The sequence below is a fragment of the Rhinatrema bivittatum genome, chromosome 2, assembly GCF_901001135.1.
Source record: "Rhinatrema bivittatum chromosome 2, aRhiBiv1.1, whole genome shotgun sequence".
Classification (NCBI taxonomy): Eukaryota; Metazoa; Chordata; class Amphibia; order Gymnophiona; family Rhinatrematidae; genus Rhinatrema; species Rhinatrema bivittatum.
This window is the reverse complement of record NC_042616.1, coordinates 725,550,094-725,575,668: the sequence shown is the minus strand read 5'-3', so window position 1 is coordinate 725,575,668 and position 25,575 is coordinate 725,550,094. Positions and strand designations below refer to the sequence as shown.

At 42.2% G+C, this 25,575-nt stretch overlaps 1 protein-coding gene across 3 annotated transcripts in view; it reads right to left on the bottom strand.

Annotated features, from left to right (window-relative positions):
• Window positions 1–25,575, bottom strand: part of ATP6V1C1 (ATPase H+ transporting V1 subunit C1) — a 163,582-nt gene that overhangs the window by 34,331 nt on the left and 103,676 nt on the right. For all 3 annotated transcript variants that reach the window (XM_029591850.1, XM_029591851.1, XM_029591849.1), the window contains 3 exons: window positions 21,803–21,894; window positions 20,606–20,704; window positions 3,265–3,333 (listed from right to left, as the gene is read on the bottom strand). In XM_029591850.1, coding sequence (XP_029447710.1) covers window positions 3,265–3,333; window positions 20,606–20,704; window positions 21,803–21,894 — 260 coding nt within the window. The remainder of the gene's footprint in view (window positions 1–3,264; window positions 3,334–20,605; window positions 20,705–21,802; window positions 21,895–25,575) is intronic.

The window sequence follows — 25,575 nt, the reverse complement described above, 5'->3', positions numbered from 1 at the left end:
CTACACCATAATTTATAATCATCGGTAACCACCTATTTTAAAGCAATCAAAGTTATGCAGAAGGCAGAATGAATTAAAACTTATCTTGACAGTTTGATACTGTGAAATAACACCAGCCCAACCAGACACGATTCGTGTTTCGATGGCTTCTTCAGGGGTGGGAAGGCAACAAGGTGTTTTGAATCACTGTCTTTCTGCTTGCAAGTTGCTGGTAATGGCTTCAGCTCAAATTCTGATAGCCACTCACACTCCCCTCCAACATTCAAAGGTCTATAAATTAGAAAGATTTTCTTGCGAGGGTACCATCAACTCCCTTATGCATCCAGCTTAACTGGAACTGGTTCTAATTGGGCAATTGCCCAACATTTTACTCCATTATGTGTGTCCTCGCCCTCAACTCAGCCCAACCATTGGCCAAAGACTACAAAAGGTAGCTTCCTTCAGAATCTAATATGAATCCTAAGTCATTAGGTGGTGCCATTGAGTGATGGCTGAGATTCTCTCCCCAACCAGGAACTACGAATGCTGGCCTGCAGAACAGAAGCCTGGGTCAGGAATCAAACCCTGTTCTCTTACATGGTAATATGCAGTAGTTACCACTGAGCTGACCTGATAATAGTTTCTTAAACACTGTGGGACCAATATATAGCACCATTTAGCCAGTCAAGTTCTGACTGTCAGCAGCTGCCATTTAGCCAACTAACTTTGTATCTGATTAAAATGTTAGCCAGCTAGGTGAGGGGGCTGGACAGGGACATTCCAGGGTGGAACCACTTATTCATCTAGTTTAGGGCCTGATTCATCAAGGTATTTTCCCATAGACACAGAATGGGAGAAAAGCCTTAGTAAATCAAGCAGTTAGCTGGATAAACGCCAATACTCAGTGTTATCTAGCTTAGTTAACCAGTTAAGTGTAGGACAGCTATTTAGCTATCCTATGGTTAGCTGGCTAAACTTAATTGGCTAGCTAGATGATAGAGTATATTCAGTGGTCTGGTTGTGCCATTGCATATCTGGCTCATTTGTGCAGTCAGACTGTGGCTGAATGTTGGCCTCAGAAATCATGAGAGAGAAGATGAGTGCTTTAATTTGAGACACAAAACTAATTTGCTATAGATATCCTTCCATTCACAGATATACAGTGAGAATCAACAAGTGAGAACAAGCATAATGCATTCTGTTTAGACCATATATGAATGGCAATTTGTTTACAAAGATGCTACAGGAAATTATAACTAATCTGTGCTGTATAAAGTTTCAAAAGTCAATATGGCAAGCATTACCATCCAATCGACAGCAAATAAAATATTTTACTTTTAACACATTATTATAATTAATTAGGTACATTTTAATCCTCCTGGTTGAAGCCATGTTCAAAAGTATATGTCAAACGATACTGCACAGATTGGTATCCCAGTAGTTCATTGGGCGTGTAGTGCAATTTATGACATCATAACTGATTTTGTAGGTCATGCCAAGAGCATCTGAGTGGCTCTCTTATCAGGAAGGCTTAAAGTATGAGCCAAAGTGCACACTAGGACTTCTTGAATGCCAACAGGGGAGGGCTAAGGTCAAATCACTGAAGGCTTTCTGCTCTGCATTCTCAAGCTCTGGAGATTTACATGAATATAGTTAAATCATGTTTTTAAACTATATGTGAATCAGAATACCACTGCAGAGTACTAAGAGAGGCCTCTTTATTAGGGCTATATCTTTCTCTCAACCATAACCCAACTGATTTCATAGCCTGATAGTGGCAGTGAACGTCAGAACATGAAACCTGACATAGAAAAGCACCCATGCATGACTTCTGGTGTCTGGTCTGCTTGAAGCAGGCGAAGGAATTTTGTGGTACCTGCACATTTTATGCCAAACTCCCTGCCCTTTCCACCCACTGAAGCATGTTTGTGATGGGAAGATGCCATTTATACATCAGCATGATGGCTAATACTGAGTTTATAAAGCATCCCAGGGAGATGGCCCACAAGGGTATAGGTAGGAAGAGAAACCTTCAGTCACAAAAGTGTGCATTGGGTAATTGCATACCATCTGTGATACATAAACCTTTGACAAATTGCCAAAATACTGTTCCACTATAATGTGACTTCTCTATATTTTTTCTTTGCTGGCAAAAAAAAAAACAAAAACCAACTATCTAACCAACATATTTAACTTGATGCTTCACATAACATAACTATTAGGAAAATTAATTAAAACTAAAATAGATGAGCAGAGAATACTTTTTAAAACTAATGAATGTTTAAAGATGCAAGCTTTTGTGACTATTAAGATGCCTTCCTCAGGCAATGTTTATTAGTAGTTACTTATACATCAGTAATGAAACAATGTGATCACTGTCAGTCTACTTATGTTCACAGAAATTAGTCAGCAAACAGGTTTCAGGTCATATATTTTTGCTGACTATCATGTTTGTGACTGGCTTCTGAGCATTATAATCTGTGTTAAATCAGCAGCAAACAGAAGTTATTACCTTCTGAAAGCTGTTTTATGGCCTGTGCTAAATAAGATAGTGGTCTCAGTCTGGCTCTCAATGAAGTGTTCATTCCACTAAAATCACTATGACAACTTGGCACAAACTGGCACCTTGCTGGTAGTTTCTGTAGAAGTGCTAAACATGGAACAGGCTTGATAACTGATCTCGCTGCTCACTCTAGTGGTGGTCCCTCTGAACACAGCTGAAGCACTCTGGCAATTCAGTGGGAGGAAGCTTATATAGATACTGCCCATATGGAGGATATCTGTTTCCAGTCCAATCCGTTTAAGAAAGATTACATTCACAATTGTTTAAACTTTAAAAAAAAAATAAAGAAGGGAAATGAAATCAGAGACTCATGATGCCTGGGTCTCAGAGTCAGTGGAAAAGCCACTATCTAATGATGACTTCTGTCCAACATTAGTTTCAACCAAAGCTTTGGATTCTAGTCTCACTCTGCAGCAGACAGTGCAGTAGAGTGATTTTATCCAGTAAACTAAGCAGATAGGAGCTGTAATTTATGGCAGCCATATACAAAGAAAGTAAAAGTCTTATTTTGTGACTTATCACTGGAAGGACACTTCAAAATTAGGGGTATGCAGCCAAAAATGTTTTTTCCCATGTCATTTTAGAGTGCTCTAAAATAATTAGCACGCACTAATCAAAATGAAACAGATAGGACATCCCTATTTAAAATCCCTTCCCACTTCTATAACTAGAGAAAAATACTTGGGGCTTAAATGATGCATCATTTTGGATGTATGACTTACTTGCTGGATCGTGGGACTATCATATCAGTTAGTGTTTCATATTGTTTTATCCAGTCATTGTGGCTTTGCCTAAAGGAAAAAAAAAAAAAAAGATCACATAATCATGGGAAAAAACCCTTACTCATTAGAATAGATGGTACATTTTTATCTTACAGATGTTAATTTAAAAAAAACTGAAGATGAAACAGGAAAATGAAAGGCAATGAACATCATCTGGCACAAAAATGTTCAAATGTTAAGAAATAAGAACACCAACCAAACAAATATCTAGAGAGAAAAGCAGCAGATCAAAGAGCGACCCTTAGGGAATACCAATTTGCAGTAATTTGACAGTGACAGCTGCATGTCACTTGTAATCATTTTATTATTTGCTTTCAATTTTAATAATTTTGTCTTATGGTAAGATATAACAAAACACAATTATGTAGATTTTTTACATAAATTATATTTTATGTTGAATGTATCACAGCCTCCCTGGGGCCTCTAACTGGAAAGATGTCCTCAAAGCAAAATGAATAATTTGAAGAAACAAGAGAAAGAGATAAGACAGTCAGGAAAAATACAAGTTGTAAATCCAATGAGAACAACTCAGCGAGGAGTATGAAATTGTTCCTCATATAAGAAGTGATAGATAATTCTGGGTTAACACAACCCAGGGCCCCCCATCTCCTGCAATTCTGTGGCTGTGGAAAGGGTCAAACTCCACCCCTTCCCGTGGAATTTGCCCATCCTGCAGGAGACCGGCTGCTGAGGCAGGTCAGGGAGTTGGACGCTGGCATACTGCACAGAGGCTGCAGAAAGCAAAATTGCTTACCTTGTAATAGGTGTTATCCCAGGACAGCAGGATGTAGACCTCACATATGGGTGACGTCACCGGACGGAGCCCTATCACGGAAAACTTTGTCAAAGTTTCTAGAAACATTTGACTGGCACACTGAGCATGCCCAGCATGCCATGATCCCTCGAGCCATAGGGGTCTCCCTTCAGGCTCGTGTGTGGCAATAAGCGTTAGCAAAAATAAAATAAAACGTATCGGACCCAACTCTGCTGGGTGGCGGGTGGGTTTCGTGAGGACTACATCCTGCTGTCCTGGGATAACACCTATTACAAGGTAAGCAATTTTGCTTTATCCCAGGACAAGCAGGATGCTAGTCCTCACATATGGGTGATTAGCAAGCTACAGGCTGAGTCATTTTGTAGTGGACCAACAACAATAGCTTGTGCAACGGGCACAACAACTGGAGTACTGTTGGAAAGATTGAGGCAGCCTAAAATCACAGCAGGTTGGATGTAGAAGGAGTTGGGATTATGCTGGAAATAAGTTCTTTAAAACAGATTGTCCATAGGCTGAATCTTGTCGTCCTGCTCACTGCTTTACCCAGTTTGTTTGAATCAAAGGAAACAAAAAGTTGAGTGGATTTCCTATGGACTGCAGTGTAATCTAGGTAACATGCAAGTGTACGTTTACAGTCCAAGGTGTGCAAAGCCCTCTCACCTTGGTGAGAGTGAGGTCTTGGGAAGAATGTGGGCAAGACTATGGATTGATTCAAATGAAATTCCGTAACTACCTTGGGAAGGAATTTTGGGTGTGCACGGAGTTCCACTCAATGATGTAGGAATTTCGTATAGGGTGAGTATGTGACAAGTGCTTGTAACTCACTAACCCTTCTAGCAGATGTAATGACTATTAGGAATATAGACTTCCATGTAAGAAATTTAATATCGCAGGAATTCATGGGTTCAAAAGGAGAACGCATGAGCCTTGTTAGTACCACGTTAAGGTCCCATTCTGTGACTGGTGGCCGTACTAACAAGGGGTTGCACTGATATCGGTGCATCCCCTATTGTATGATGGTAAGCTGAAATAGCACTTAGGTGTACTCTTTCTGACTAGGTCTGGAGACCAGAGTCTGAAGGGTGCCAGAGATAGTCAAAAAAGATGTTATGGGGCAGGAAAAAGGGTCAATGCTTCTCTGCGCACACCACGTGGTGAATCTTTTCTACTTTGAACTATAGTTTTTTCGTGTGGAAGGTTTACATGAGGCTACAAGCACTTGAGAGACATTAGTTGAAAGCTTGAGTGGTTGCAGGATCAAGCTTTCAACATCTAGGCTGTTAGAGATAGGGAATGAAGGCTGGGATGGTGCAACCTGTCCTGTATCCAAAGAGAGTGGGAGCTGTACCCAGGCGAATCGGGTTCCTGATTGAAAGATCGAGAAGCATAGGGAACCACATTTGTCGAGGTCAAAACGGGGCTATGAGTATCATGGACCCTTTGTCCTGTTGTACCTTCACCAGAGTCTTGGTTATTAGCAGTATCGGGGGGATACATGTATAGAATACCTGAATTCCAGGGGCGAGCAAAAGCATCCCTGGCTAACTGGTTTGTTTGTTTGTGCAGAGAGCAGAATCTGTCCACTTTGTGATTCAGCTCGGATGCAAAGAGGTCCATCGTTAGTTGACCCCCAACATTGAAATATCCTGGTCGCTACTAAGGGATTCAGGGACCACTTGTGAGGTTGGAATTGATGACTTAGGTGGTCTGCTAGTACATTGTGAATTCCTGCCAGATAAGTGGCCCAGAGAAACATGGAATGTGTCAGGGCCCAATCCCAAATCTGTGCGGCTTCTTGACAAAGGAGATACGAGCCTGTACCTCCCTGTTTGTTCAGGTACCAGATGACAACTGTTTTGTCCGTTTGTATCAGAACAGTTTTGTGTGTGTAAGGCAGTCCTTGAAAGCATGTAGAGCATAACATGTAGCTCGAAGCTCCAGGAAATTGATTTGAAATGTTGCTTCGAGTTTTGTCCAAGTACCTTGAGTTTGGAGATTGTCTGTGTGAGCTCCCCAACCTAAGGTGGATGCATCTGTAGTTAAAGTCACTTGTGGAACTGGTTGTTGGAAGGGTAGGCCTTTGCACAAGTTGTTTTTGGTTGCCCACCAGAGGAGAGATGAACGTAGTTGGTGGGTTATTTGGACTGGGGACAACAGCGGTTGAATGGCTTGTATCCACTGTGTCCATTGGGTGATTCTCATGGCTAATTGGCCATAGGAGTGACATGAACTGTGGAGGCTATGTGGCCTAGCAGAATTAGAAATTGATGTGCTGTCGCCTGTTTCTTTAAATGTAAAGAGTTTGCTAATGAGGAGAGTGTCTCCGCCCGGTCCTCCGGGAGGAACGCTCTTGACATTATGGTGTTCAACTCTGCTCCGATGAATTGCAGTAGGCGAGATGGAATGAGGTGGGATTTTTGGTAGTTGATTAGAAATCCCAGCAAGTGGAGCAGATTGATTGTGAGCCTGAGAGAGGTGAGAGCTCCTTGTTTTGATTGGCTTCTGATGAGCCAGTCGTCTAGATAAGGAAAAACGTGTACACTTTCCTCGTGCAAATGAGCCACTGCTACCACTAGGCACTTTGTGAACACTCTGGGTGCTGAGGCAAGTCCGAATGGCAGGACTCTGTATTGGTAATGCTGATGACCCACTAGGAAACGCAGAAACTTGCAATGAGGAGGGAATATTGGAATGTGAGCGTAAGCATCTTGTAGATCCAGAGAACAGAGCCAGTCTCCTGCTTGAAGAAGGGGAAGCATGGTGCCTAAGGAGACCATCCTGAATTTTTCTTTCTGTAGAAATTTGTTGAGATTTCGAAGGTCTAGGATGGGACATAGGCCTCCTGTTTTCTTTGGAATGAGGACATAGCAGGAGTAGAATCCTCTGCCCTGCTGAGGTCAGGGAATTGGTTCCATGGCCCTGGCTCTCAGAAGGGTGGATAATTCTGCTTGCAGAAGAGTGGTATGATCCTTTTGTATCCAAAGAGACTTTGGTGGGGAATCTTTTGGTACTGTGAGAAAATTCAGATGGTAACCTTGTGTTATAATTGATAGCACCCATTGATCTGTTGTGATGTTTGACCAATGGGGCTGGAAGAGAGAGACCCGACCTCCCACTGGTAACTCTGAGTTTGGGTTGGTGGAGTGGCTGCTGTCCTCTGGGTGGTTTTCAAAAGCCTGATGCCGGGCCTGTTTGAAGAGGTTGAGGCCTAGAAGCTCTCGGGTGTCTAGGCTGGGTTCTTTGCACTGGTCTGGATGCTCTACCCCGGGGTGCTGGTGGATAGTACCTTCGTGGTCTATAGTAGGGCTTTCTGGTGTCCTTGCATGCTGTGCGACGTGTGGCAGATGAAGTATCTTGTGGGATAGCAGACAGTTGACGCAGAGTTTCAGAGCATTCTTTAAGCTGGGCTACTGCATCTTGAACCCTTGTTCCAAAAAGGTTATCACCTACACAAGGTAGATCTACCAGCTTCTCTTGAACTTCAGGCCTGAGGTCAGAAGCTTTGAGCCAGGCTCAACGACGTGCATCGATACCAGTTGCTGCTACCTGTGAAGAGGTCTCAAAACTGTCATAAGCAGCATGGACCTCATGCTTGCCTGCTTTCAAACTCTTGTGAATGATGTCATTGACTGAGTCCTGGATACTGCTGAGGCCGAGTGTCAGATAGTTCTTGCATTTGTTTCCTGAGGTTACGCTGATACTGCGTCATATAAAGCTGATATGACGCTATCCTGGAAACAAGCATTGAGCCTTGAAAGACCTTTCTTCCTAAGGTGACCAAGAACTTTTGTTCCTTACCAGGTGGGGTTGATGAATGAGGGCGTATTCTCTTTGATTTTTTCTGGGCGGATTCTACCACCACAGATTGGTGTGGAAGTTGGGCCCTCTGATACCCAGAAATGTGCTGTACCAAATAGGTGGTATCCATCCTTTTGTTAACAGGTGGTACTGAGCATGGGTGTTCCCACAAACTGTGTTGTAGGTCTACTAGGACTTCATGTACCAGGATTGTTAGTACCTCCTTAGGAGGATTGACAAACTGTAGAACCTCTAAGGTCTTTTGTCTGGTATCTTCTTCTGACACTAGTTTAAAAGTAATGGTGTCAGCCATCTCCTTTACAAAATTGGTAAAAGATAAGTCCTCTGGGGGTGACTTTTTTCTGTCTTCAGCTGGAGACGGCTCAGATAGGATGTCCTTTGAAGATGTATCAGTGTCTCTGTCTTCCCAAGAGTCCGATGGAGGGCGTCTTGGAGGAGAAACATGAGGAGGCATCGATGGTATCGGTGGCTTTTGTGGAGAAAAGAATGGTATCGATGGAGAGACTAGGATTCTTGGTCGGGAAAGTCCGGCGGGTCCCGGCTGGGATTCAGGAGGTAGAAAAGCCCCCGAGGCATCATCTTCACCGACTGGAATCGGAGTAATAGGCTGCATTGGAAGAGCTCAGATTAGGGCATCGAGCTTCGACATCAGTGGCTGGAATATTGAAAAGTCCGGTACTGGCATTGGAGCCAGCATCGGTATCAGCTCCAGCGGTGTCGATGGATGAAGATCCCGGAGAGCTTCTTTCACTGCCTAGCGGATAAATCCGTCCAGTTCCTCCCTGATAGCTGGTGAGGTCAGAGCAGCTATAGGTGGTGGCAGAGAAGGCATCATCAGCACTTCTACAGATACCTGTGGTGGCTCGATGCCCGGCAGCTTTGCAGGTGGGGAACGCCTCGGAGTAGAAGGCCCCAATGGCTCTTGCAGATGAGATCTCTTTGGCGATTGTTCTCTTGGTAACTGTAAGGCCTCTGGCGTCGATACCTATGACAATGCTTTTGTTTATGCTCTGTGGCCTTTTCAAGCCCAAATGTCGATTTCACTGATGCCGTGGACGGAGTTGGTGATTGCCAGTCTCCGGCGCCGTCAGTGCGACGTTTGCGGATGACCAATCTTTCAGACGCTCCAGCGGGAGACGATTGAGTCGACATCGATGTTGATGGTATAAGCTGTATATGGAAGAGATGTTCCATCTTTTCTTGTCGGGCCCTCCTGCCCTTGGCGGTCATTTCAGCAGATTGAGGGCAGGAAGAAACATTGTGCGACTCTCCCAGGCACAGAACACACTTGACATGCAGGTCGGTTACAGACATTGTGCTAGGGCATTTTTTGAAGCCCGTGGTCATGGTGAAGGACGGACAGCCGATGGCCTTCTGACCAAAAAATTACTTTAACCCGGATCGAAACGGGAAAAACTGTACTCACCAGCCGGTGGAGTAGGGAGACCCCTATGTAGGGGATGAAATGAGAGATATTTTTTAACTTTTTTCTCTCAGAGTAGGTGTGTGAAGAATTCACACAGGACTCCTTCACCGCAATGCTAACTGCAGCGTGGAAAAACGAAGACTGAAAGGAGATCCCTGTGGCTCGAGGGATCAGTGGGCTCAGTGTACCAGTCAAAAGTTTCTAGAAACTTTGACAGAAAGTTTTCCGTGATAGGGCTCCGTCCGGTGACGCCACCCATATGTGAGGACCAGCATCCTACTTGTCCTGGGATAATACCTTGGTTGGTTAGGAGGGGCCCAAAGAAAACAATTTCCACCCCCCCAAAAGCTTCCTAGTTGTTGCTGATGCCATTGCATGGCCCATTCCATCTATGCTGCACTGCATCTTTCTCCCTCTCCCTTGATGCTTCTTAGAAGCAGGGTGACAGAGGAGAGGCCTTGGGCTGCACTGTCCTCCACTGCCTCCTGGCCTGATTAGGGCTTTGTACCACATGGGATACCGAGCAGCTCAGCCTGGACAGCAGAGGCGGAGAATGTGGCCCCAAAGCACTGCCACTCTCCTCCCCTTCCTGCTGCCGATTAATGCAAAGAGGGGGCTTTCTGAAAGGGGGGACTTTATGAAAAGGGGCTGGTGAAGAAAGAAGGATTGTATCAAACAGGGGCTGGGGAATGGTTAGGTACGGGATTAGAGGGATGCTGTGTGTATGACCGGGGAAGGGGGGAATGAAACTGTATTTTTATGTTTGTATTTCTGTAACCCCCCAAACCTGGAGGGCATGGGATAAAAGTAATTTTAAAGAAAGAAAGAAAGAAAAATGCCGAGGAAGGGTAAATGGAATAAGAAGGAAGAGAAAGAAGACCAAGGGTGAAGAGGGAAAGGGAGAGAAATGGATGAGGATGTGAGGATGCAGGGCTGCAGAAAGGAAAGGGAAGGGTCACCTTCCCCCCCCAGATCCCAGAACCTCTGTCCTCTACTCTTCTTCTCCTCCCATCCCAATCCTTTCTCCCTCTCCATTCCCTATCCCTGAGATCTTCCCTTCCTCTCCTCCCCCCCACATCAATACCTAAAACTCCTCACCAATAAACTTCACAAAAATAATATTAATCAGACACAAATTAAAAGGGTCATTCACTAAGCCATAGTATTTTTATGTTTTACATAAACATATTCTGCTACTTCCACAACAAGAGTTCAGCGCAGCAGGAGTCACAAAGCTGCAGTAAAATGACCCTGCACTGAAAAATACTGTGGCGGAGAAAGACTCCCAAAAAACATGCAATGGCAGCCTGGAACTGAGAGGCCACCTCCTCAAAATGGTAAAAATCCACAGGGGTCTGCTTAGCCCCCCCACCCTTGCCCCAGAGGCAAAGGCTGGGCGGCACCATTTTGGAAAATGGCCGCGACCCAAGCCTGGAGACTAAGGAGCATTCCGGGTTCCCAATGGACCACCAGGAAGACTTCTATAGGTAAGGGGGAGTCTAGAGAGTCAAGATTACTACACTACCAGGGATCTATTTTTCTGAAGTGGAGGGATCCAAGGAGCCGAGGGTAGGCTAGGTTGAGGGGTGGGTGTCCCGACCTCCCGAGACCAGATTTTCTTGTGAAAGGGTGAGACTGGGTAGTGGGGGCAAGACTTCAAAGTGCAAGTGATATTTCTTTTATGTACAACTATAGTCTGCCTACAAGCGTGGTAGTGGGGAGGATTGGATATGGGTTCTAACTAGACCCCCAGGGACTTTTACTACTTTTTTTGGGGTGGGGAGAGGCTGGACATAGAGCCCAACGTGTGTTAACATCCCAAGGCTTGTGAATTTTAGGGTGCTAATGAGCTCATTTTAATACATGTGGTACTGGGGCTCATTTAATATGAGATATTTCAAATATCTTGTGTTATCACCACTTTACGGCATTTACTGCATGAAAAAAGGCATATCTCACATAAATGGCTCAATGCATCTTAGTGAATGGCCCTCCAAGTTTGGAAAATAACCTTATTTTTATGAGGTAAAATAAAATTATGCAAAATAGCTCAGATTTATGCAAATATGCCTCATCATTGCCACAGAAAAACATGGGCTGTGATTAAAATGGAAGAGAGGCCAGTTTGTTGTGAAAACAGAGTGCCAACTGATGACAGCTAAAGATGAGATCTGGTAGTATGATCAGAAAGAAAACTAGAAAGGAAAATATTCTGAAACATTACGAGCAAAGCAATTAGAAATTTTCTGATATAAGCACTGTTGAAAACTCTGGAGAATAAGGTAAATAAGAGTAACAGACACAGTTCATTACTTTTCTCCTTTTCCCTCCACCATTCTCTCGCCACAAATAGTCATAGATGGAGCTATTCTATCCAGCCACAGTCCTGCAGCTTATAATGAACCAGGATGCGCTGTCTACTTTTGCTATCCCATTTTCACCAACCTGGGGTACAGGAGTGCTAAATTCTGTGCTTCAGGTTAGGAAAGATGGGAAAACCGTTTATAATTTAGCTCTCTGTTCAAAACAGGTCTCCCGATTATGGCCTTTTACCTGGATGGTCAAAGCAAGGACTCCCAACTCAGTCAGTCACTTGGTTGCCATAGCCTGATTTGCATGATTTTTGTGATTTTGTTCCCTTCCCTCTGCCACCTCAGACAACAGGCCTAGGCAGCTGTGGTAAACTCCTCGTGGCTCTGAGGGGGGGACCTCTAGCAAGATGCACCTTCGGGATCCTTCAGGGGCTACCACAGCAGCAGCAGCAGGCTGTCTTCTCCTCTCCCTGCAGCACCCAGGAGACTGTTTGACTATTTATTTATCTAACAAACATATTCCGCTGATTCCCCAAAATATTCATCGCGGATTAGAAAGAACAGATAAAATTCTAACAGACAAATCATAAAAATGAAATTTAAAATACAATTCAAACATATAAAACAAATATATAATCTAACATACTGCAGAAAACACCCCCTGCAATCCTAATCAACTGAGCAAACTAACGTCCTAGCACACCCTATGAGAAAATGATGGCTCAAATACAAATGCTTTTACATTTTTTTAAAATTTTAAATAGTCTCGCTCATCAATAGGTATAGTATTCTGTAATGTTGGTGCTGCAATAGAAAAAGCTTTAGACCTGGTTGCCTGAAGATGAAAGTCACTAATAGCTGGAATATTAAGCAACATCTAGGTTGAGGAACAAAATGAACTTGTTGGTATATGCCATTTAATTTATCCACCAGACAGCTGGAGTCTATAGAAAGTGCCAAGCAGCTTAAATTGTATTCATTGAGAAAATGGGTAACCAGTGAAGCAGATTCATACATGGACGAATATCCTCCAATGTAACCAAAAACCATCTGCACTGCCGTATTTTGCACAAATTGTAAAATGTGATGTAAAAAATTTAGGTGCCCTGCAATAAACAGAATTATAATAATTTAAGTGGCTAAACACAATGGCCTGTACCGCTAGTCTAAATTCCTCCAAAGGTAACATTCACTTAAGAGGGCGTAGTACTCGTAACCTAAAAAAGCAAGCCTCATAACCTTCTTGACTTGTGTTTTCAAAGAAAATCTAGAATCAATAATTACTCCCAGCTTATCTGCTTCATCCTTGACTTCCAATATTTATCCATATTATGGATGGGTAAACATCCTTTCCCACTGATAACATGGCTCTCTCACAATCAAAGAGGAGACTATTCTTTGCCAGCCACTCCTGAATCACACTAAAACTATAGGAAAACCACTCGGTGGGGAACTTAATCACATATTGCGCTAGGAATAAAAAAAATGGAACGTCATCCACATAAAACTTGTAAATAAAACCTAGGAAGACAAAACCCTTCCCAAGGGGTGTACAAAAACATTAAAAAGCCCATCAGATAAAGCTGACCTTTGGAGTACACCAATCTCACCTAAATACCAGCCTGAACACCTCGTATCTCGACACACCAATTGCTTTCTCCCCTGTAGGAATGACTGAAACCATCTTAATACTACCCCACTTAATCCAATAGATTTTAACCTAGCAATCAATTTTGTATGACATGTGGTGTCAAAAGCTGATGATATATCCAGCTGCACTAAAATACCTGTTTCCTGGTCTTCCAGGTTGCAATAAAGCTCATCTAACAAAGACAATAACAATGTCTCTGCCCCATAATATATTCTAAACCCATACTTGTTCCTTATTCAATATATTATTCTCTTCTAGAAACTCATCTAATTGAATGCCCATTTTTCCAAGATCTTACCCTAAGTACATAAGTTTGATAGAGGACGATAATGTGCTAAAAGAGTAACAGCAGCATAAAATATTTTTTAATAAATCTAACTATTGCTTACTTTATTTATTTATTCATTCGTTTTTATATACCAAAGTTTAGCTAGATGCCTTCACTCTGGTTTACAATTGTAACATAATACTTTTGAAGAAAACATAGAAACGCAATACGGTAAACTGGCAGTGCCGGGAGTTATATATGACGATGTAGTATAGGACGAGATTTAACAAGGTATAATATGGTTAAATATAACAATATAAACAAGAAAACTGGCAGATCAGTGATTAGGATATAACAGAAGGGACTACGTTGTGGTATTGATCAGGGTATTGGAAGTGAATGAGTTCGGGTTAGCATATATTCTAGGAGTATATTGGGTGTATCACTATAAGGTTTAGATGACCGTAAAGGTATGTTTAGTAGATATGTCTGAGAGTATTACGTAACCGTGAGGATATGGGTGATGATTGAGACGGGCAGCTTAACCGATCCTGTTTTTGAAGGCTTGTCTGAATAGCCATGTCTTAAGGTCTTTTTTGAAAGTTTTGATGTTATTTTGTAATCTTAGTTGTTCTGGTAGTGAGTTCCAGAGGTGTGGACCTGCGATGGAGATGGCTCTGTTTCTTACTGTAGTATGTTTGGCGGTTGAAATTGTTGGGATGTTGAGTTTTAATTTGTTTGTTGATCTTGTGCTGCGGTGCGATACATGTATCTGCATTATGTTATTTAGGCCTGTGTTTTCCCTGTTGTGAATTGCACTGTGTATTATTGTCAGAGTTTTATATTCGATTCTTCTGTTCACAGGTAACCAATGTAAGCCTTTAACACAGATGGGACTTCTCCGTTCAAAGAAAGAATGACAATCTGAATTAAACAAACACTCACTCACAGGTGGAATCAGATTCTTAATAATCCAAAAAGAACATGAATCCAAACTGCAGGTTATTCCCTGAATCTAGGAAATTCAAACCCTTAAGTATGATTAACCTAAAATCCTCCCTTTTATTATTAGTGTCCAAGTACAAACATTCCTCATTCACATGGCTAAGACATTAAGTACCTGATAACTAAAACTGTAAGGAAATCTGGCATCCCAATTTCAACCAACTTTAAACAGCAGTAACTGTCAAATCTTAGTACTGTTTTATATTCATCAATTGCTACTTACTGATTTAATTTCATTTATTTATACTTGGCTCAGGCCTTTTCCAATGCTAGCTCAATGTGAGTTACATTGAGGTACTGAAGGTATTTCCCTGTCTTCAGAGGGCTTATAATCTAAGCTTTGTACCTGAGGAAATGTAGGGTAAAGTGACTTGCCCATGGTCACAAGGAACTTCAGGGGATTTGAACCCTGGCTTGGTTGGTTCTCATTCTGCTGCTCTAATCACTAGGCCAGGGCTTCACAAACCTGTCCTGGGGACCCCCATAGCCAGTCGGGTTTTCATGATGTCCACAATGAATTTGCATAAGAGAAATTGGCATACAGTGAGTTTCCAGGATATGCAAATTTCTCATGCATATTTATTATGGATGTCCTGAAAATCCAACTGGCTGTGGGGTCCCCAGGACAGGTTTGGGGAGTCCTGCACTAGGCTATTCCTCTACTCCACTATTAGTTTGATATACATACCAGTTTTGTTTTTAAAAAAAACCAAAACAAAACAAAACAAAAAAAACAAACAAAAAAAAAAAACTGTTCAGGGTTCATATAGGAAAATTGGTTCTTTCCTGCTGATTTTTGTTTCTGTGGCGTCAAAGATCAGTCCAGACTCCCGGGATACACTAAACCGGGTGGGACCTGGAGAGTCCGGCTCACAGAATATTCTCCCCAAAATCATCCACATTCGGAACCCTGACATCCAACCGATAATGTCCGACAAAAGTGTGCAGCGACTTCCAAGTCACTGCCCTGTAAATCTCCTGCGACGATACCTGCTGGGCCTCAGCCCAAGAGGCTGCTTGCAAACATGTCGAATAATGAGCACTGAAATCTTCAGGCACTGACCAACCCCCCAAAATGTATGCCGAACGACTCACCTGCTTGATCCAATGTGCAATTGTAGTTTTAGAAGCTTGATACCCCTTCCTTGGGCCATTCCAGAGAAAGAAAAAATGATCCAATGTATGAAAATCATTAGTACCTTCAGAAATTGTAACAATGTCCGGCAGACGTCCAACAGTCTCAGCTCTCTTGCATGAGGGGCTGAGGAATCCAGATGCGGAAAGGCTGGAAGTTCCACTTTCTGATTAACATGGAACCCATACACTACTTTTGGCAGAAAAGAGGGCACTGTGCACAATGACATTCCTGCCTCAGACATCTGCAAAAACAGATACAGGCATTATCCTGCCAGGAATTCAGACATCCCCCTTGTGGACCAAATGGCCACCAGAAAAACCACCTTAAGCGTTAAGTCGTTCAAAGTCGCTCTCCTCAGAGGTTCAAACAGAGCCGCACATAAAACCTTAAACACCAAATTCAGATTCCAAGATGGACACAGTTCCTCACAGGTGGCTGTAAGCTCTTCGCCCCATGGAGAAAACATGCAACATCCGGATGCGTGGACAGAGAATAACCTTGTACCTTAGCATGAAGACAACCAAGGGCCTCTACCTGCACCCTCATAGAATTAAAAGCCAAACCTTTTATCAAAGCCTGCTACAGGAACATCAAAATATGCGCCCTGGGCCACCAGATCCTGACACACAGCTCCCCAGGCTGAGAGACTGGCATCGGTAGTGACCACCACACAATCCGGAACTTCCAGAGGTACTCCCTGTTCCAGATTGGCTTGAAGTAGCCACCAAGAGAGACTGTTCCTGCCTTCCCCCTCTAGCGAATGAGGAACATGAAATTTCCCTGACAAAGGATTCCATCAGGAGAGAAGAGCCCTCTGGAGAGGTCACATGTGTGAATGCCCAAGGGACCAAATCCAAGGTTGAAGCCATTGAACCCAGGACCAGCAAATAGTCCCAAACCCTGGTCATTGACAGTTCTAGCAGAATTAATTTGCCCCGAAGCTTCTGCAACCTGTCCTCCGTGAAGAATATTCACCCCTTCCTTGTGTCGAACCACATCCCTAAATACTCCAGGGACTGAGAGGGAATGAGCTGGCTCTTTGGAAGATTCACCACCCAGCCTAGCAATTCTAAGTGGTCCAGCACCTTCTGCACACAAAGATCCTCCGACTTTGCCCTGATGAGTCAATCATCCAGATATGGATACTCTAGTACTCCTTCCCTTCTTAACCCTGCCGCCACCACCATCACCTTGGTGAACGTACGCGATGTTGTTGCTAGCCCAAAGAGAAGGCTTGAAACTGAAGTGTTCCCTGAAAATCAAACTGCAGAAAACTTTGGTGGTCCTGCCTGATGGCTGTGCGCAAATAAGCCTTTGTCAGATCTAGAGACGCCAAGTACACGCCTCCGCTTACCGCCACGATGACTGACCTTAAGGTTTCTATGAAAAACCGCAGAACCCTGAGGGCCAAATTTACCTTCTTTATATCCAGGATGGTCCTGAGGAACCCTTCCTTCTTTGGAACCACAAAATAGATGGAATACCTCCCCATTCTCTGTTCCCCTATGGGAAGTGGCACTATGGCTCCTGGAAGTTTCAAGTGATCCACCGTCTCTTGGACCACCAACTGCTTCATAAGCAGACCACAAGGGGAAATGACAAAGTTATCACTAATGGAATGAACAAAATCTAGAGCTTAGCCACATCTTACCACCTCAAGGGCCCACTGGTCCATTGTGATCTTGACCCACTCCTCAAAAAAAAAAAAAGTGATAAACGCCCTCCGACAGCTGGAACCAAAGAGTGGGCCAATCTTGCATCATTGCGAAGGCTTTGTATTTCCTGAACCAGTACCATAATTGTCCTGGGTGGGTCTACAGCCCCCTCGAAAGGACTGCTCCCAGGATGAATTCCCGGCAAAAAACTGCTGCTGTGGACTCCCGAGAACTTTTGGACTGATGAAATCTTCTATTGTCTCAAAACCTAGTCCACGTTGGAATGGAGGAGTAGTCTAGTGGTTAGAGCAGCTGGCTGTGAATGAGGGAGAGCAGGATTCAAATCCCACTGCTGCTCCTTGTGACATTGGGCAAGACACTTTACCTGCTGTTGCTTCAGGTACAAACAAATTATGAGCCCAGAGGCGTGTACTTGGTGTCTCTAGATCTGACAAAGGCTTTATCTGCACATAACCATCAGGCAGGACCACCAAAGTTTTCTGCAGTTTATGATTCTCCAGGAACATCTTCAGTTTCGAGCCCTTCTCTCTGGGCTAGCAACACCGCAAACGTTCCCCAAGTGATAGTGGTGAAGGCTTTGAAGTGCTGAAAAGCAGAATGTAAAATAAATAAATACCAACTTTCTATCCTTAGGCTTGTTCTCCGGCATCTTGTGCACCTTGGTTTCACCCAGATGCTTCATAATCTTTTCCAGGTCTTCGCCAAACAACTTTCCTTCAGAAGGAAGTGTTTCAAACTGCAACTTGGACCAAACATCTGCTGACCAATTCTGCAACCATAGCAAACACCTAGTGGACACTGTCGGCATAATAATCTGTGAAGAGGTCCTGATTAGATCATAAAAGGCATCGGCTCCATACGCCACTGCTGCTTCCAGCCAATCCATCTGCTGCGCTTCCGCTGCTCTGGCAGGATGCGACTCCTGCAACTGTTGGACCCACCGAAGGCACACTCTTTGCACCAAACTGCTACATACCACAGCCCCGATGGCCAGAGTGGAAACCTGAAGCTCCAACCGTCAATCTTACATATCCTTCATTGCGGCACAGCCCGCTACCGGAATAGTAATTTCTTGGTGACTGCTGACACAGAGGCATCCACTTTGGGACAGACTGTGGCTACCAATGTCGTTCCTGCTACTTTCCAATGCTTTTCCTCCTTGGCCCCCAATTTTTGCCAAATTAGCTGAATTATGCTTTCTGACAGGGATCTTTTGGGACTTCCCCCCATGCTTCGCAGGTGGCTTAATAGTAATTTTTGCTCCTTCAGGCGGCCCAGGTGCCCTCCCTCCTCCCTGTAGGCTTCTAACTTCCCTGCGGTCAGTGGGCGGGAGGACCAAGGTCAGGACTAGAGGGTTCCAAGACCAATGGGCACATAGGGGACAGGGGTGCCTAAAACCCCCATAGCGCACTGTGCTGGGCCCTGCCGAGCTACAGCCGAGGAGGTGGACTTCAGGGACATCTGTACAAATGTTGACAGCACCTCCTTATGATAATTTAACCCAGATGGGTACCAGCCAAATTGCAAACAAACAGATAAGATTTAAATTTTTTTTTTTTTGGAGTACGAAAGGAACCGGCAAGAGTGCAGCAAAAAGTGGCAGGCAGCTCAAAATTAAGCGCCTAGTGGGCTGTGCAGCCCAAGTTCCCGATGTAGAGTGAAGACGACTCACCCGGAGCCACAGAGCTGAAACAACCCAAACAAACCGATCCGCTCAGTGCCCAAGGAGGTCAAGGAGGAAGAGGCTGTGCTGAGGGGAGCCTCCAGGTTTTAAATTGCCCGCTGGCCGTCCTTCCCCTGACAAAGTGACGCACCTTTCCCCCTAGGCAATCGGGTGGCCCGGTATCAGAGGCGCGTCTTGATGACGTTGCTGCTCCCGACACCAGGCCAATCAGGCGGGATTGACATCATTCGGCAGCGCCCCGCACCACAGCACAATGCCGGTGCCATTCTCAGTGGCATGTGGAGGGAATAGGGTTGGACCCCCCTCCCCTCCAAGTGAAGGCAAGGCACCGAAGTGGCTGCCCGCACAGGAGCATCAGGCACACAGTTATTTGCGACGCCCACACATCCATGCTGGGGGGCCGCCCATATCGTTAGGGGTATCTTATTTTTGAGGCCCATCAGGAATAAGAGCAGCAGAAAAGTAAGGCAAAAGAAAACTAACTTCAACTGTCACGGGATCTGCATCATGTTAAGTGGGAGAAGCCTCTTGTTCTTTAAAATTTCCATAAATTACAGGAAGAAACAGGGAGAGAAATAAAAGACATGCAAGACATGGTAGTAATCCTTGATTAAGGAAACTTTACAGGCTGCAATATTTTAAATGTGACCATAAGAATTATGCAAAAATAATATATACATGTTCCTTCTTCAAAAGTGATCATTTTGAATCATTCAGGAAACCTTCTTGGCCTGACAATTTGTACATGCTGCCAAAGAAATACGTAATATAGTTAAAATAAAAAGAAAGGAAAGAATATCTAACAGTAAAATAAGACGATTACAGAGTTCAGAAAAGATATTTTGAAAACTCGTGACCTCTGCGTAATTCTTATGGGGACAAATACACGTTAGAAACGAAATATTACAGGCCCATTCTGCAACACATTCATGTATTTAAAATTTTCCATTTACTTATAATCAGGCTGCCCCATTCTTACTGCATATATTTTTAGGACCAAGGAGATAAGGACGCTATCTCATAAAATCCAGTCGAAAACTAGATGACATCAAATTCAAAAAGATGAACTGAGACACTCAAGGCAGTGTACAATAAAGGCATTCATAAAAATCTGCTCATCGCAGTTGTCCCTTCTTAACAATAATTCCCAAGATATCAGTGCAGATTTATACCAATCTAAGTAGCCTATTACCCTTTTTTTTTTTTTTTTTTTTTAATATTCATAAAGTTAAATTACATCTATAGCTGAAAGCACCTATACAAATGTTAATATGGAAGCATAGCATGCATATGATTATCACAGTCTCCCATAGTGTGGGAACTGTGAATCTCAAACCGCTTAGAATTTAGATAGTGAGGTATACAAATGTTTTAATTAAAAAAAAAAAAAAAAAGAAAATTTTTAATTGTTCATTATCCAACTAACCTCACTCATGAGGTCCAATCTCAGTCAGAAATGACTTAGTAATGTTTTACAGATTCTGCATTGAACGGAATTCCTTATTAACAAGGAGGTTTACTACTTACTTTGGTACAACCACCAACAATGTGATTAGGTATTCTGAGTCAAGAACAAAGTCGTCTTTTTTAACAATTTCAGCTAGGCTTCGGGTTAATAAACTTCCCCTATATGAAATGAGCATATATGAAATTAGTACACAGCTCTGATCTTACCATTTTAAAAAAAACCCCAAACATACTGCTTACAAACAGGCACAAGAAAGAGTCCAATGACATCCTATTTATTTTACTTTAAAATAGATTAGATTACTTCGTGATAAATACTAAGGAGGTAATTTTCAAAAGGACTTAAGCTTAAAACTGCATTTACATGTGTAAAACCACTTTACCCGTGTAAGTGGTCTTTTGAAAATTACTACAACATATATCATTCAATTGTCCATTGGTTATACAAGTGTTAGTGCATTTTACGTGTGTAAATGGTTTTTGAAATTTGCTACAATAGTATATTACATTTACAGGTGTAACTCCATGAAAACATTCTTCTTAGGCTTTTAAAATTACAATCTTTATAGTTTCTTAGAACATTTTGTACACATTGCCTCAAACTTAAAATCAAAATGTCTTAAAAAGTAAAGAACCTCTGAAAACAATTTTATATCTGCTGGCTATTATGAAGCAGATGTCTCAAAACAGTTAATTTATCATTAATTATTTCTAAATATATGTTGTACAATTGACGACTATGGGATTCTGGTCAATGTGGACGTCACCATGACCTAAAGAGAACCTTATTCTAAAAGCAGCAAATTATCTGCATTCAGAAAAACCTCAGCATGAAACATAACCCATGGTTAAGGTCCTTCATTTTAAATTTAAATCCATTTTACTGAAAATATCCCAGATTTTACAAAAATGTATTTTTTTACACTCATTTCCACCCACATTTTGTAACAAGCAGAGTTCTGATTTGTTCTTTCAGAATTTGCGACAGTGATGGGCCTGGTTCACCCCCTCCTCCCTGGTACTCAAGTTTTTACCCCCAACCCCCAGCATGAATTCTGGTCCTAATTCTTCCACGCCTGCAGTGGCACAGGAGGAGAGGTAAACCACAATAGTTACCTAGCAAAATGATTAGTCATTTTTGTACCAACCTCCTCCTGTGTTTATAACTGTTGTAATAAACACTAAAATTCTCCCCAAAAAATAAAAATGAGTCTTGCCCAGTTTTTGAGCAGCACACTAATCCTGGAAGGCACTTACGCGTTTTTCCTTTCTAAATTCTGGAGATTTCCTTTCAAGTTATTGTATGCTGATGCTCTTGTTTTAAGATCATTATCAATCTGCGTTACACCCTAGAAAAAGCAACATTTAAAAATGATCAGTTCAAAAATTACCAAAAATATTAATTTAACAACTCTCAGTCCTTTTGTTTTAATTGTCAAGTTTCCAATGATATCTTGTACTCCTATTAATAAAAGAAAGGCTTACAAATAATTTATATTTATAGTGGCAATTAAAGGTCTCTTAGTAGCTCAATGGTTAAAACAAATTATCTTGGGAAAAAAAAAAAACAACAAAAAAACATTACTGTTTCTCCAACAAGATGAAATATAGGAGAACAATATTGAATGAAGTGTCAAGCAGGAAGCTACCTGGATAACTTTAGCAGATATATTCAGAAGGATTTAACAGGGTAAGTCTGCCACTGAATATAGCCACCTAAAGTTACCCAAGTATCATTAGGGCAGTGAACCACACAACCAGCCTTATCTGGCTACCTTTACCCAGATAATATTGAGTATCAGTGCTACAAGGGTAAAAGTTAAGCACACCCTGACACGCACCTTGTCCTGCCTCTCTTTATTCAGGTAATGATTTACTGTGTAAAATTTAGTCAGTCAGCAGGGCAGGAATTTTATAAAAGAGGCGCTAAAACCTTGTGTTTCAGCCAATTGAATTGTTCAAAATTTCACACTTTTTAGCAATGAAGTGCATTTTCCAAACCTTTGACTATTCTTCTAGTTTTTTCAAGTCCCCCTTCGTTTTCTTGATCCCTTCTGGTGTGTGTGTGTTACAGATTTTTCTAAGACTGCAAACAAGCATATTTTTTCTTCAGGTCCTGAGCAATATTACTAACAAACAGGGTCATTTATCAAAATGCATTATGGCATTAGGGCCCTAACACATGCAATATTTATTGAAACGCGCAGCGCGCAATTGCAAATTTCTTCTCTCCATTTTGGGAGAGAAGAAAGAGAGCACGCGCCTCTGGGGTGGCACACATAGTAGTCCACTATTTATACCACTATAGGAAGGCCAGCTAGTAACTTGAGGTGAGATTTTGGTGGTGGTCTAGGGTTTTGGGGCCAGTTTTACATGCACAGCAAGACGCAAGAACAGCACAGTACATATCAGTGAAGATTTGACACGATTTGGAGTGAGGAAAGTCACTCACAATGTTCTCTCGCTCTAGCTTGATAGAGTCCATCAAGCTACCTTAGGGTGAGATTCTATGTATTCTACTGATTCTACTGATCAATCAGTTCCTCCCCCAATTTACAACTCTGTCCTACTCCTCTACAATGCAGCTTTCTTAATAAGGTTGCTATGTGAATAGTGTCAAGAACATTACTGAAGTCCAGGTCTGCCTTACCTCCCTGATCCACCACTCTTGTCACCTCATTAAATTCAGTCTCCTTTGTCCGACAGTATCTTCCCTTTATAAAAACAGTCTGATCTCCAGTAATCTATTTGTTTCCAGGGGCTGCATGTTTTCTTTAGTATTGTTTCCATAGTTCTGCCCACTACTGAAGTTAGCCTAATGGGTCTGCAGTTGCCTGCTTGCTCCTCATTTCCACTTCTGGATGGCAGGACTACATCCACTCTCCTCTAGTCCCTTGGAATCTTCCCTATCTATAAGGGCAAGTTGAACAGAGTTCTGAGGGGCATGGTCAATGCATCGGTGAAATCTTTTAATATCTAAGTTGTAAATCTTTAGGTCACATGGCTTTATCCATTCATCTGTGTATTTTCAAGTACCTTCTCCTCTGTAATTTGGTTTGTACATGTCAATACACAAGAAAAACACTGCAAACCTGATCTATAGAATATCTTGCAAAAAAAAAAAAATCCTTAAATTGAGAAACCTTGTGATTTAATAAAATTGGACCATCGTAACACCCCACGGATGCTGAACATAGTCTTAAATTCAGTGTTTTCACCGCTAAGGATCATAAATAAGACTGTTCAGCATCCGCGGGGTATTACGATGGTCCAATTTTATTAGATTGCAAGGTTTCTCAATTTAAGGATTTTTTTGCAAACCAGATCATGGAATATCATGCAATGTTTTCCTTATGTATTATTCGTTTCGTTTGCACTTTTTGGATTTTTTTCTTGTACATGTCAATGCCACTTCTGATGCTAGATCCATCACCTTTATTTTATAAATACTGCTTCTCAAATCCCACCTCCTCCCTTTAACTTGTTTATTTCTCCTTTGGTACTGGGCTCTCCTTTATATATCTAAAGACAGGATTTTTTCATCTTTTTATAATTACACAGTTTTCTCTTTATGTCTTTGCTCTTCTAAAAACTTTCCATGCTTCCCTTTGTTTTTACTGATAATTCTGCCTCTCTTCTTCTGGCTGTATTTTTAGGAATGCTTCAAGTATGGCCTGAAGTGGTCTGCTAATGGAAGAAGTGGAAGCCATCATTTTGACTAGGGTATGCTCGGAACAGTTATGGAAAAAGAGTTGAGAGGACAACTGAAAAGTTTAGAGGGAGAATGGAGTTGCTGTTGGATTGCACAGGGGATTCTGTGTATTACCTATACCTAAATTGGAGGAAATTCCTTTGGGCAGACTGGATGGACCATTTTGGTTTTTATTTTCCATCATTTACCATTTCTACTATATTTCCACTATCTACCTAGAGAGCCATATTGGTGTGTTTTCCCTTTTCTTCTTGTTAACTTTCTTACCAAGACATTTGCCACTTTCTCAATGCTCCCTTTCACAGCTGAAAAAAGTTCCTCCATACCATACACCTCTCAGAATGCTGCTAAGGCATCCTCAACATCATCACTCATCTTGAAGTCCAGGACCCTAATATTAGCCTGGTTCAATTCAAAATCAGAGAGTTTACTAGTAACCATATGCTTTAGTGATGACTAGACCCTAAATTTTCCTTTACTACTGTCTCCATTTGTCAGTACCAGATCCAGCATAGCATCACTTTGAGTTTACTCTTCCATGCTCTGCCTGATGAATGCCCCACAGGATTTCCCACTCCTAGCAAATGTTGCAGCAGGAATGTGCCAATCCACATTAGGTAGACTGAAATCACTTACATGCAGAATCTCCCCCCTTTGCAGGCCATCCTCATTATGCCTGTTATTTCTGAATCTACTTCATTTTATTTATTTATAAAAATTTCTTAATCACCTTCCAATTTTTACAACAAAAATTTCCAAAGTGATGTTCATATATTAACAGTAATAATACAATAAACATAAAACATAATACATACCACACCACCTCATTTCCCTGTGCTGATACCTGTATAATACTTCTATATACATAGAATTTCTTAGGTTTTTCCACAGCAGTGCACAGAAATACTGCTTTTCTCTGCTTGATCTTTACCATTAACTTCCTAATATAAACAAAATTACTTCTCCCCACCTCCAACCTCCTTTTTCTCTATTTCCTCACCTCTAAAGAAATTATACCCTTTTGTTGTCTGGTTAAAAGGGTGGGGGCATACAACCCAATCTTAACTTCCACTATACCAAAACTCTGATTACAACTGTAGCCAAGGCTGCCTCTGCTATAATAACCTCCAATTCTGTGGTTCTGTTACCTACATGTTAACATAGTAATGACGGCACAAAAGGACAAAAATGGTCCATCCAGTCTGCCCTGTAAGCTTCTTATGGTAGTTTCTGCCACATTATACAGGTTACCCTCATGTTTCTATTAAGGGTAGCAACTGCTGCTCTGTGTAGTTATGCCCAAGACTTACGATAGCCA